Below are 14951 nucleotides of genomic sequence, written 5' to 3'. Positions count from 1 at the left end.
GTGAGGAAACCCGCCACCAGCATCCTGCACCATGGAGGCGGCCACAGCACCAAAGCCATGGACGTTATATGCATTAGGAGGACACAGCTCACTGTTTCCAATTTTAATGTTCATTTTAAGCCAATGTTGTCGGATAAGAGCAGATGACGGCGGCATTGAGGAACTTACCACGGAGAAAGAGGCAGAGGAAAGTCACAGGCAGGACAGCGTGAATTTACTCACATTCATTTTGCTTTTGACACTCACTATCCTCACAATATGGCTCTTCAAACACAGAAGAGTGCGCTTCCTGCACGAAACAGGGCTGGCTATGATATACGGTAAGAAATGAGTCTTTTTAACATTGCGAAACGCGTCGTCTGTGTCTCAAAATTGCCGAGCTCGACAGCATTTTTTGGCCGATATAGAACCGAGTCATCCCTGCTGAATCATTTTTAGTCATGTGTTTTTGCGCATTTTCTGTCTAGATAGGCAGCTCATTAGGTTTTGAGACACAGCCATCATGTAAACCCGTTGCTAAGCCTCATATGAATGAGACCATGTAGCCTGCTAGCTTGAACGAGTGCTAATACAAACCTTGTGCATCGAATGTCATATTTCAATGTTCAGTGTGTTTAGATGGATGTGGAATAGATTGATGTTCTTGAATGCACCACAATAGCTGACACGTGTATTAGCTTATACGTTGTAATATTGCATAATATCTTATGTGTGTATGACATTTTATCTCATAATTCTGCTATTCAGGTTTCGTTTCTTATTTTGTTACTGTCATACCTCCTGTTGAGTTCCTCATACAAGCTTTGAATAGTGTGACAGCTTTTGTATTTCAGGTTGGATGAGTCTACAGTAACATGATAATGTTTTGTCTTCTTTTCTTCCCTAACAGCTTGTAAGCTCTTCTCTAAAGGAATAGTTAACCAAAAAATGGCATTTACTCTTCCTTATGTTGCTTCAAACCATTTTTATGCTATGGAACAAAACATCTTGAAGAATTATACTGGTTGATTTGAAACTATCCATGCATTTGCAATTAATTGCAACTTTTATGCTTAAAAAAAAAAGCACTAAAGCATCATTAAAATGTTAAACCGTTTACTACTTTCCATGTCTTTTGAAGCCATGTGACAGCTTGGATTAAAATCGTCAAGTCATTATTCACTGAAAATATTGACATCTGCCCTAGTGTTCATGAGAGAAAGAGTGATCACATAATAATAAATAAGCAATTGCTCTTTTGAATCTTCAATTTGTTTATCTAGTACACAAAACCTAGTCACACTGTTCAACAGATTATCATTGCATCACTCAAAACAATTATTTATTTGATATACTTATATAGCATTCTTTTTGAAGCTTTTTTACGCCTCTTTCCTCATTCATTGTAATTGCATGGACAAAATGAGCAGTATAATTCATCAAAATGTCTTTTTTGTTAAACAAAAAAGAACATCATATGGGTTTGGAATTACATGAGGGTGATTAAATGACAGAATGTTATTCTTTTTATGTGTTAGTTCATACAGACGTGTGAAAAATTCAAGGCCTTCAGCGAGGTCATCAAACATCTGTGTCTTCACATGTGTCCTGTCTTCAGTGAAAATGAGAGCTCTCTCATCAGTCATCAGAGGTTGCTCTGAAGCTTAAAAGCATTGTTTGGACACGGGGAGAAAGTCTAGGGTGAATGTCATTTTTGCCTGGTTTATGGTTGTTTTTTTGCTGGTAGGACTTAACACTGAACTTAAGGATAGTTTACCCAGAAATTAAAATTCTGCCATTAATTACTCAGAAAGTAATTCAATCAAAATTATGGTTAAACCGCTGATGTCAAATATTATTTTAGCTATTTACTATTTTAACAATGTCCTTACTACCTTTCTGGGCCTTGGACGTGTCAGTTGTGTTGCTTTCTACGTAGGGTCAGAAAGCTCTCAGATTTCATCAAAGAAATCTTAATTTGTCTTCTGAAGATGAACGAAGATCTTACGTAGTGAGATCAATTACTCACCCTTTGTAATGACATAAGGGTGAGTAATTAATGATAGAATTTATATTTTTTGGTGAACTATCCCTTTAATTGGGGGGGATCAGTTCGTCGGATTTAGTTAAACCTTTCCTTTTACAAGGTGCTTTAATGGACAGTAGTATTTTAACTTCATTTGCAATAGGCTGCTTAAATGGATTGTTAGTTTTAGATCTATGTAATTATTTAAGCATTTAATCTATGTCCAGACACCACTATTCTGTCTTTCCTTTTACATATGTAGGTTGAGACTAAAAAACATATCTGTCTGACAGGTATATAGTATTATGTCTACTTGGTAACCTTGGTGAAGAACCACTTTCAGCAAGTTTTTTTTTGCTATTAAATAACAGCAGGTACAACAGTTCACAAAAAAGTTTTGGGAACTTCCAGTTAATTTTGTGGTACGCTTACAGCGGAACTCATAATAGGGGATTTTATATTGAATTTGACAGTGTTTTTGTGCTCTGGGTGAAGTTTTAACAGGGGTACAAGAAGCAGTTTGGAGTCAGTAAGATTATTTTGAAAGAAATTAATACTTTAATTCAGCAGGGAGAGTAAATGCATGTATAGGCCTAATGTTACAAATTATTTATATTTTAAATTAATGCTGCTCTTTTTTTAACTTCCTGATTGACGAAGAATCACAAAAAATGGTCATGATGTCCTCATAAACTTAAGCAGCACAACTTTTTTCAATATTGATAATAAAAATAAATCAGAACCAAATCAGCATATTAGAATGATTTCTGAAGGATCATGTGACACTGAAGACTGGAGTAAAGGCTGCTGACAATTCAGCTTTGCCATCACAGGAATAAATTACATTTAAAGGATATTAAAATAAAAACGTTATTACAATTATAATAATACAACAGTATTACTAGCTTTACTGTATTTCTGAGCAAATAAGTAACTGCAGTCTTGGTGAGCCTAAGAAAACTTTAATTCAAAAGCATTAAAAATCTTAGCTGACTCATATTTGAATGGTACAGTTTAAAAAATTAAAATGGTTGCTGCTCTTCTCATTTCAATCAGTACATGTATTTCAAGGCTATTCTTTTTGCACTGAGTATTTTAGCAGGAAAATGCTTCTAAACCCCCTTGTATCTGAATTTAATTATTTCGGTTTTCATTACCCGTTATTACTTTTGACGGCGTGGTCCAAATCATGTTTTAAACCCAATTTGTATAACTGTTTAACTTAATTTCAAACTGGTCTGTCTCTTTCCACACCCTCAAAAGGGATCTTTTATATTCCTATCCATCAAACGCTCCATCAGAGCTTTCTCTAATGTGTAATTAGCTTTGATTGTATGCACTTCCTTCCTATTAATCTGCCCCATTCTACTGCTTTTAGGATGAATCGCACACTTATCACAAGGCAGATTAGACTTCAGCTGTTGCATTAAACCAGGTTGGCTCAAGGTAGTGTTTTTTCCATGTTGAATCAAGGACGGAACAGAGACACCTGCTCACTGGCTGGACAGATGGTAACATTACAGATGTGTCTACCTGGGTGTGTTTGTTTTTTTTTCCTCTATCTCTATTTCCAACAGCATTCGGACTGGGCTGTCAGGGACTTTCTGATCTCCTCCTCCTCCTCCAGGAGAACAAGAGATGCTCCATGTAATGTGTTGTAATTGTGTTTTGCTTTGGTGTAGTGTAACGTACTCAACAGTGCAGAGGAAAACAAACACTAAGCTGCATTAGCTGGATTCTGATTGGACGGGAGATGTCCGAGGTCATTCATTGTCTTTGCTGGGTTCTAAATGTGATGCTAACCCAATTACTAATGCCCTGCACATGCTCATTTAAGCCTTCCTGCACAGTGTGTGTGTGTGTGTGTGTGTGTGTGTGTGTGTGTGTGTGTGTGTGTGTGTGTGTGTGTGTGTGTGTGTGTGTGTGTGTGTGTGTGTGTGTGTGTGTGTGTGTGTGTGTGTGTGTGTGTGTGTGTGTGTGTGTGTGTGTGTGTGTGTGTGTGTGTGTGTGTGTGTGTGTGTGTGTGTGTGTGTGTGTGTGTGTGTCGTATTGTCCTTCAGTTGTAAATTCACTCTTCCGTATGTTGAGTTTAATGCTGGAAGTCGTACTTTGGCTTGTCTACATGCCAATGGCCACTGTAGCTTTCAGGATTTGAGTGTTGCTATGTTGACACACACACACACACACACTGTATTACCCCTCCCATATGTGCATTCAGACCTCTCCACTATAATTCAGTTTCATTGCAGACATTAGACTGGCTGTTACCCTGAAAAAGGAGATGCTCGTCATAAGAAAATATGATTAATAAAACATTACACCATTTTTAATTTCTTCTCCTTCCAGTCACCTGAGCTATGAATGCAATGTGATGCGCATTATTTTCAGAAACAGATGTAGCTTTAACCAAAACATTTTTTTGTACTTTTGACAAAATATACAAATTAGGCACAGCTACAGGTTAGCACAGAACATGTAAACTCTGGTTTAGCATGGTTTAACACCGGACATGTGAACTCTTCCCCTTGTAAGTGTGTACAGCCAAATAAAACATTCAGGCAACAGGAAGTGGTGCAATTCTGAAAGAAGTGTGAAAAATTATGTTTGTAAAAAATCTACAAACATAGGAGAAAAGTTGGAGGAGAAAAATGTTTTCCTCAAAAACCTTAATTTCTTTTTGACTGAAGAACGAATGATATGACCATCTTGGATGACAGTGGGGTGAGTAAGTTACCAGGAATTTTTTTTATTCTGGAAGTGAACTAATCCTTTAAGGCTACTGCCCCAAAGATGGGCTGTTGTATCCCTAAAGGGTGCTTCTGCTAGTATGTAGACTGCAGCACATTAAACACACTTCCAACAGAAATCTGCAGATTTTCCCTATCAAATCAATACTGGCTAGACCTAGCATTGATTTAAAGTAGTATATTTTGTCTGAATTTAGCAGGAGGTTGTGTGATTATGGTGTTTTTTTGCCTCTGTTCTTGTTTCTGTAGCCCGTGCTGTGTGTGCTGTTGACTTCCTCTGGCACTTCATTAGTATGGAAATACCCTCCAACAGATTTGACACAGCGGGCTCTCATCTCTTCTCCCTGTCATCACACAGAAACCAATCTGCTCATACTGTGTTTTTAGGGAAAGAAGTGTAATTTCTGTGCCATAGCAGAAATTGGTTGTTTCCAAACAAGTTTCCTTTTTTACAGACTAAGTTTGTGTATTGAATGTATATGTGAGTGGTTTATCTTCTGTGTGTTGAACAGGTCTGTTGGTGGGTGTTATTTTGCGGTATGGCATCCCCTCCACCAGCTACCATAATAAAACGCCTCCGAGTTGCACCCTGCAGGAGGGTCCTGTCAGCACAGTGCTTCTCAACGTTAGCGGAAAGTTGTTTGAGTACACACTTAAGGGGGAGATCAACCTTAGAGAAATCCACAGTGTGGAGCAGAATGACATGTTGCGCAAGGTACGTCACCAACAGTATACATACACACATATACAAACACTGCAGCAGAGGTTTGTCAGAGGAAGATATTTTCAAGAAACTGGGAACTAAACAATTTCTGGTCCCCATTTACTTCCATAGTATTTTGTTATGTACTGTGGAAGGCAATAGTGACCAACAATTAGTTGGTTACCTACATTCTTTAAAATATTCCCTTTTGAAGGGGACTTTGGATGCAAAATTTACATGGTGTTTGCATATAAATGTGTCTTTTTTTAATCCCCAAAAAACCTAAACAGTCCCATTTATCAAGCTGTTTTGATTTTCTAAGCAGTGTCATGTCATATTGCTTAGCCCCCGCCCACAACACTGATGGACTGTCCCATATTTGCATATTTCCACCCTCAGCCAATTGTATGCTTCCGCCATTTTCTCTGCGCTCAAGCAGCTGTTTTGTGCAGGTGTTTTGTAGTTGGATGTAAAAGTGAACATAAGAGTCTTTATTTTCTCCCAACATCAGAGCCACTGAGGGTGCAGTGGATTAGTTTTGTTTTTGATAGTGAAATGCCACCATATAGACAAAAACAATGGAAGAGAAGGGCGGGGTCAGCAGTAGCTCATTATCATTTAAAGAGAAATGCGCTGAAACAGGTCACTGTGAACAGAGCTGTATTGGGCCAATTAAAAAAGGGTGTTGTTTTACACGACCATTGAGGAATTTTAACCAAAGTATGTTGCAGACATTTCATCAAGACCCTAAACACTTGTGAAAAATGGCATCTGATGTCCCCTTGAAATTTAACAGAATACAGAAACTCAAGTTATACATTATGGAATTAAATTATAAATCTTCCCAGCTACCGATCTGAACAGCGAACAGACAACAAAAATAACTGTAAATTAACAATTTGAAAGCCTGTCATTGTGACACATCATCATCCTCCTAGTGTCTTTCTAAACTAAAACAGACAAGCTCTAACAATGTCTCACCACAACTTCCTATTTCAATAGGAAATTGCAGTTTTAAACTACTCGTGTTTTAAACAAGATTTATAACATTAGTTTTGAACAATTCACATATTTTGTCTATTATAATAATTTGATTGTAACAATTGAATTTTTTTATTTTTGTTGCAGTTGACGTTTGACCCTGAGGTGTTCTTTAACATCCTGCTACCTCCCATCATATTCCACGCCGGATACAGCCTCAAAAAGGTATGAGTAATATTGTGAACTGGCACTTACCTTTACTCAGTCTTAGCTTTCATTTTACTTGTTTAGTAGAGCGTTCATCCATAAAGGTGCTTCTTTACATTATGAAATAGATGATCTAGTCTATTGAAACCTGATCTTTGTTCTCTCACCGTTAAGCTTTAGTGGAAGGTTAACTGCAGGAGAGAACTACAATACAGATACAATACAGATGCCCATAATCAAGAGTGTCTGAGAGCTGGTCAGACTTCACTTATATTACACTGGCACCTTTTAAATTGTATTATGGTTAAGTTAATGTGTATTATTTAACATGAAAAGTCAGATTGCGACCTTCGTGTATAATTTAGAAAGCCAGGTTTGGTTTTAGAGTTTACTAGCATTATTGTTCCTCATGACCTGTAATTCAGTGCCTTGCAGAGTTACTTAGGGCTATTTATAGAAGAATTACAGAGCTTTTTGGCAGTGAACAGTATCGGCACAAATACAGACACATTGAGGTAGTGTACAGAGGCGTTGCTTATTCTGGTTATTGTTTTTTTACACTTACAGTGCTGTACGAAAGTATTTATACCCCTTGATTTTTTTCATATTTTGTTATATAGATGCCTTAAACTAATATTAAACTGCTTTAAATTACTTTTTCCCACATAAATCTACATTCTATACTCCATGATGATGAAACAAAAACAGAATTGTTATTAAAAATAAGAAACTAAAATATGTACATTGCATAAGTTTTCATACCCTTAACTCAGTACTTAGCTGAAGCTCCTTTTCAGCTTCAAGTCTTTTTGGGTATGATGCGACAAGATTTGCACATCAGCTTTTGCCACTCTTGCTGTTTGCTTACTGTCATTGTCTTGTTGGAAGGTGAACGTTCTGCCCAGTCTGAAGTTCTGAATGCTCTGGACTGGGTTTTCTACCTCAAAATTTTGGTGCATTGAGCTTTTCTTCTGTTCTATTCTTCTGATGAGTCCTTCAGCCCTGCTGCTGAAAAACAGCCCCACAGCATTTGGATGCGATCCCCACACTTTACTTTTGGGATGGTACTCTGCAGGTGATGAGCAGTGACTGGTTTCCTTCAAACATGATGCTTGAAATTGAGGTTCATCAGACCAGAGAATCTTGTTTCTCACAGTCTGAGGGTTATTTAGGTGCTTTTTTGCTAATTCCAAGTGTCTTCACTGAGGAGAAGATTGAGTTTGGCCACACCGCCATATAGACTGGATTGGTGAAGCGTTACAGTAACGTTTGTCCTTCTGTGGGTCTCCACATATGATCATGGAGCTCAACTAGAATGACCATCAGGTTCTTGGTCACCAGTCTAACCAAAGCCCTTCTCCGTCAGTTGTTTAGTTTGGCCAGCAGGCCAGCTCTACGAAGAGTCCTGGTTGTTTCAGACTTCTTCCATTAAGGGTAATGGAGACTACATGCTTCTGTGAACCTTCAGTGTAGCAGAATTTTTTTGAACTCTTACCCAGATGTGTGACTTGATGCGATCCTGTCTCTGTGCTGAGTGAGCAGTGAGGAAGTGAGAGGAATGGGTTTCTGCCAGCTGTGTGTGTTTGACACACAAAGCTACATTGTTCCCTATCTTTGTACCACATCTGACTTTTTATGATGAGTCTTACAAAATGGAGGAAAAGTGTGCAGCTCAGAGATTGCATGAATTTTGGCAGTAATTCAAATTAAAATGTTTAGTGCACCAAATTTTCACACCAAACTGTCGTCTCAGGCCTTGAAGGGATAGTTCACCAAAAAAAAGAAAATTCTGTCATAGTTTTCTCATCTTCAAGTTGTTTCAGGCATATATGACTGACTGAATTCTGTGGAGCATAAAAGAAGATATTCTGTGACTCGTCTTTTTTTTTCATACAGTGGAAATCATCGATTTAAAATATCTTCTTTTGTGTTCTGCAGAAGTCATATAGGTTGGGAAACAGCATGAGGGTGAGCAAATGATGACATAATGTTCATTTCTGGCTAAACAATGCCTTTAAGGCAACCACAAAATCTGCACCTAGAGAAAACTCCCCTGAATTTCCCAGAATTCTAACTTCTGTTTTCAACAAATCCTTCATCCATTGTGTGCTTGTTTATTAATTTGACCAAATTTGATTGTTCTCTGCTGTCGATAGAAATGTAATACTCTCAGTTTTACAGTTTTCTACTGTATTAAAGCTATTTGCCAAGTGTATATGTGACCCTGGACCACAAAACCAGTCGTAAGTAGCACTGGTATATTTGTAGCAATAGCCAACAATACATTGTATGGGTCAAAATTATTGATTTTTCTTTTATGCCAAAAAATCATTAGGGTATTAAGTACAGATCATGTTCCATGAAGATATTTTGTAAATTTCCTACCGTAAATATATCAAAACTTTATTTTTGATTAGTAATATGCATTGCTAAGAAATTAATCTGAACAACTTTAAAGGTGATTTTTTTTTTTCAGTGTTAAGATTTTTTGGGACCCTCAGTTTCTTAATTTTCAAATAGTTGTATCTCTGTCAAATATTGTCCTATCCAAACAAAACCATACATCAATGGAAAGCTTATTTAAATATATATTCATCAACTTTCAGATCGTGTATAAATCTCAATTTTAAAAAATGTACCCTTATGACTGGTTTTGTAGTCCAGGGTCACATAATTTTTGAAAATTACTGTTTCCGCCTTAAAATCAGTACAAAAATATGGAAAAGCAGATTAGACAGTTTTTCATATTAAGATAAATAAACACATCTACACATTAGGATAAAGGTTTAAACACAAGCTAATAAAACTATCTGGGTTATGAACAATATCTATAATATAGATATAATATAGAACTAAAATGCATAACTGATTGGCGCTTGCATTAGATTTAAGACTATTTACTCTGAGGAACTTCTGTAGAAGTGTTTGTTCTCCGATCCTCTTCTTTACCTTTCTTAGTTTCATTCATACTACTGATCTTCTCTTTCGGTATGATACTGGTTTCATTTCCTTTTATATATGCCTTAATAAATGATTTCATATTTGTGCTCTCAAGCTGTTTAACTAGCTTAGGTTTCTGCTGTTTTTTTGTGTGGTAACAAGGTTATTTTCTGTAAATTGACTGTATGTATTTGTATCTTAGTTACTATCAGTTACCATCTACTCACTGCGCAGCCACAGAAAGACCAGTGAGAGAAAAAGCAGTGCAGGAGTTTATAAGAGCTGCAACAGAAGAAGCCCTTGTGACAGTGAAAGAGAGAGAGGTTTAACATCAAATTATCTTGTGGTTGCTACGCTTTGTAGCAACAGAGTGACTCAGCATATTGTGACTGATACTCACACAGGAAAAATGTCTGTTTTACTCTGAAAACGAGCAACAATAGAAAAATAGAGGAATAAGGATAACTGTCAGGCCAAGTGTCAAGGTGAAGACTAAAAGTCTTCTGACATTGTAAATCATGCAGAGGAAAGTCAAATTTATTTTTGGTTTTACCCTTTATTTCAGTAAGATGTTTTTTTTTCCCCCAAAAGAAATGAATAGTTTTATTCAGTAAGGACACATTAAATTGACCAGAAGTCTCATTAATTATATTTATAATGTACAAAAAAAACTTTTTTTTTTTTTTTTAAATTTCATATAGACTTTCTTAGACTTTCTGTTCATCAAAGAATTAAAAAAATGTATTACGGTTTCCACAAAAATATTAAGAAATGTTTCTTAAGCACAGAATCAGCATATTAGAAGATTTCTGAAAAATCATGTGACACTAAAGACTGGAGTGATGACTGCTGATAATTCAGCTTTGCCATCACAAGAATATTATATTGTATTTTAAAAGTTACTAATATAGTATTTATTATAAAAATACATACAACAAAGGTTGAACTGTTTTCTCAGTACAAGGATATTTTTACACGCTTTTATTAGGTTTGGCATGCTCTTAACATGACATTAACATTAACAAGCTCTTTCTTGTTCCTCCAGAGACACTTCTTCAGAAACCTAGGATCCATCATAACTTATGCTTTCCTGGGCACTGCTATTTCCTGTTTCGTCATTGGGTAAGTCACTAAGTTCCATAATATTTCCACTGACCATGGAATTGTTTACATACAGACAGTGGATCAGCCATGACATGCCTCAGAAACTGAAAAAGGCTACATTTTAGGCATTATTACTCTACTCTTCAGTGTCACATGATCCTTCAGAAATCATTCTAATATGCTGATTTATCTTTTTGAACCTGTGATACTTTTTTTCAGGATTCTTTGAATAAAAGGTTAAAAAGAACAACATTTATTTACATTTATTCTATCTTTTTTTTTTAAAGAAATTAATACTTTTATTCACCAAGGATGTGTTAAATTAATAATAAGTGATAGCATATATTTACATTGTTATTACAAAAAGATTTCTATTTTGAATAAATGCTGTTTTTTTTTTAAACTTGTTATTCATCAAAGAATCCTAAAAAAAAGAATCACAGGTTCCAAAAATATTTGACCGCAACTGTTTCCAGCATTGAAAATTCTAAGAAAAAATCAGCATATTAGAATGATTTCTGAAGGATCATGTGACAATTGAGACTGGAGAAACAGCGGATGAAAATTCAGCTTTGCATCAAAGGAATAAATTATATTTTAAAGTATATTAAAATAAAAAACATTATTTTGTACTGTAATAACATTTCGCAATATTGTTTTTTTTTCTTTATTTTTGATCAAATAAATGCAGACTTGATGAGCATAAGAGACTTCTTTAAAAACATAAGTCTTAGAGACTGTCTGTGACCCTGTTCTATGTGGCTCGGATTGGCTGCAGGTGGGTGCATTGGGAGGCCGGGGTCCTTTTACCTTCAGATTACCCTGAGTTTATTGCCACTGATTAGCACTACATGTCTGGCTTTTTAATGCTTTATACATTAGTTGACATACACATACATATACATCATGAAGAAAAAAAAAAAAAAACATAAGTCTTACTAAACCCAAACTTTTGAATGGTAGTGTAAATGTTTACTTAAATTGTCATCAAAAGTCACTACTTATTATGTAGAAGTCAACATTTAAACATTATATATATATATATATATATATATATATATATATATATATATATATATATATATATGTATATATGTATTGAAATTTTCCTAAGTATGAAACACAGGTATCCAACTACATTTTCTATTAACAGTAAGAGTATGAATAGTGTGTGTGTGTGTGTGTGTGTGTGTGTGTGTGTGTGTGTGTGTGTGTGTGTGTGTGTGTGTGTGTGTATGTGTATATATATATATATAAGCAGCATGTAAATGCATACACTTTCTAGTCTATACCTAAACTATTAAGATATCTGCGTGCTAACCAATGACATGCAAGAGCCAGGTTCAGGCACGTAGTGGAATGTATGGCAAAAGTAATCCGTCACCATCAGATTCATTTCTTCATTTGCTGTTGCTTGAGCTCCACCTTCACACTTAGTACGCTGAGCACACATTTTGTCCATTCTTAATGCAAAAAGGTTTTTTAGAGTTAAAAATATTTTCAGTGTCAAATGTTCAAAATTTAGTTTAATATCAGCAGGTTCATTGTCACATTAGAAATTGGAAAGTCAAGTTACATTGTTATGTGATACAGTATTCCTGGCAGTGTGCTTTGTCGTATAGGCTTCTGTACATTTTGGAAAATGTAGTTGGATTATACCTGTGTGTTTCATACATACAAGGAACATTTCAATACCAAGCAAACAGTATGAATAGTATTGTAATGTGCTGTTATAAACATAGCTTAACTTTGAGCTGTGGTCATACGAGCCTTGAAGGGTAATAAAAATAGTTCACCCAAACATTTAAAGTCTGTCAATAATTACTCATGTTGTTCCAAACTCATAAGACCTTTGTTCATCTTTGGAACACAAATAAAGATATTTTTGATGAGATTCGAGAGCTTTCAGAAGCTGCATAGAAAGGAATGCAACTACCATGTTCTTACGTGAATGTGCGTCGAAGACTGACACAGAAGAGAAGAAATTGTGTTAATTTGTGTTCCGAAGATAAATTAAGATTTTACGGGTTTGGAACAACATGAGGGTGAATTAGGGCTGTGCAATTAATCGAAATTCAATTTTGATTTCGATTGCGGCTTCAAACGATCATGAAAATACGGTAATCGAGATGAAACGATTATTCTTTTGTAGTTTTAATAAAAAACAAAGCATGTTTAATTATTACAGTGAATATGCTGTATTATTTTACATTCAAATAATAACATTCAGTTTCTATAGGCTGTTAGATATATATATAAATGCTTTTTTGAAAAAAAATATATATATATATTTTATTTTTTTTATTTTATTTTATTTATTTAAATCTTTTTGTTCTGTTGTATTGCTATCTTTAAATTAATCACAAATACAAAGTTTTGGACCCAGTCATAATCGTGTTAAATAATTACAATATTGACAAATAATCGTGATTATGATTTTTGCCATAATCGAGCAGCCCTAGGGTGAATAATTAAGGACAGAATTTTTATTGTATTTATTGTATTTTTTTTATTAATTATTTTTTTTGTGTTTAAGAAACCTCATGTATGGAGTGGTGAAACTGATGCAGGTTTTGGGTCAACTTACTGACAAGTTCTACTACACAGACTGCCTCTTCTTTGGTGCCGTTATATCTGCCACAGATCCAGGTACATCATCTCTCTTTTCCTCCATCTTTGTTCCCTTTTCAGTTAAAATAAACTTGCTGTTAAATGCTGAAACCTGGTGCATTTACCATTCAGGTTTTCAGGATTAGTTCCTAAATTGTGTGTGATTTATTTATTTATTTTTAGTCACTGTGCTTGCGATCTTTAATGAGCTCCATGCTGATGGTGACCTCTACGCACTGCTGTTTGGAGAGAGTGTCATGAACGATGCAGTCGCCATAGTCCTTTCATCGTAAGTCCTATTTTCAAACAGTATCACTTTCTTGTTCCCTTTCTGTCGCTACAAAAAAAGGTTAAAATCACGTGTTTTGTCTGCAGCAACTAGCGGGATTTCCCAGGTTGCCAGCGCAGAGGGGGTGCTTTCACTGTAATGCTGGAAAGTAAAAATGAATGATGCTGCAACTCTAATAGTGTTTCAGAATGGCACTCTCACTCCCCCTTTTGGACACAATGAGCTAGAGCAGATTGTTTCTGATTTCCTCTTTCAGCACTGCTTACACAATTTATCCCTATAGTCCATTTATCACAGCAAAACTGTTGTTTAGACTTTGGTTGTAAAAATAACATGCATAATGTGTATTGTATTGATGCTGGTTTACATTATGCTTCAGGTCGGATTAAAAAAGGATTTATGTGTCATCTGTGTAATCTTTATTCTGTTCTTTTTCATTGGATGCACTAGTCAGATCAGCACAGTCTGTACATGTAATGATTTTGACTGTTTTGTCTTTGGTATGTAGGTCAATTGTGGCGTATCAGCCTTCAGGAGCAAACACGCATACATTCGATGCTGCTGCCTTCTTCAAATCGGTGGGCGTCTTCTTGGGCATCTTCAGTGGCTCTTTCGCTATGGGTGCAGTCACTGGAGTAGTCACTGCCCTCATATCCTTTTGTATGTTGTCGTGACATGAGTCTAAATATATTTAGAGTTATGCAAATAAGTTGCTTTGAAATGCTTTTTGGCTTCATTGTGATGCTGATTCTTTTACCTATTTGGAAATTTAGTAACATAGTAGAATTATCCTCATAGAGTACCTAGTAAATACAGTTTGCATATAGATTGTTTAAAAGTTTGGAGTCAGTAAGAATATTTAAAAAAAACACTACCAGTCTAAAGTTTTTGGACAGTAAGATTTTTAATGTTGTTTTAAAGAAGTCTCTTATGCTCACCAAGCCTGCATTTCATTCAAAATATAGCTAAACGCAGTAATATTGTGAAATATTTTTACTAGTTAAAATAACTGCCTTCTATTTCAATATATTTTAGAATATAATTTATTCCTGAGATCAAAGCTACATTGTCAGCATCATTACACCAGTCTTGTGTCACATGATCCGTCAGAAATCATTCTAATATGCTGATTTGCTGTTCAAGAAACATTTTATTATTATTATTATTATTATTATTATTATTATTATTATTATTATTATTATTATCAATATTTAAAACAGTCGAGTACATTTTTATTTTTATTTAGTTTAATACGTTTATTTAGCAAGGATGCTTTAAATTGATTAAAAGTGATAGACATTTATGATGTTACAAAAGATTTCTATTTCAGATAAATGCTGTTCTTCTGAACTTTTTATTCATCAA

General features: G+C 35.3%; 1 protein-coding gene across 2 annotated transcripts in view; it reads left to right on the top strand.

The window, feature by feature from the left end:
- Positions 1 to 14951, top strand: part of slc9a7 (solute carrier family 9 member 7) — a 48658-nt gene continuing 33707 nt past the window's right edge. For both annotated transcript variants that reach the window (XM_073852457.1, XM_073852456.1), the window contains exons 1-7: positions 1 to 320; positions 5265 to 5467; positions 6584 to 6661; positions 10629 to 10705; positions 13224 to 13336; positions 13481 to 13586; positions 14095 to 14236. In XM_073852457.1, the coding sequence (XP_073708558.1) occupies positions 32 to 320; positions 5265 to 5467; positions 6584 to 6661; positions 10629 to 10705; positions 13224 to 13336; positions 13481 to 13586; positions 14095 to 14236 (1008 nt within the window). In that variant the 5' untranslated portion in view covers positions 1 to 31. The remainder of the gene's footprint in view (positions 321 to 5264; positions 5468 to 6583; positions 6662 to 10628; positions 10706 to 13223; positions 13337 to 13480; positions 13587 to 14094; positions 14237 to 14951) is intronic.

Source organism: Garra rufa, chromosome 12, assembly GCF_049309525.1.
Source record: "Garra rufa chromosome 12, GarRuf1.0, whole genome shotgun sequence".
In the NCBI taxonomy this organism is placed as follows: Eukaryota; Metazoa; Chordata; class Actinopteri; order Cypriniformes; family Cyprinidae; genus Garra; species Garra rufa.
Note: the sequence above shows the minus strand (reverse complement) of the source record. Positions and strands in the feature narration are given on the sequence as shown.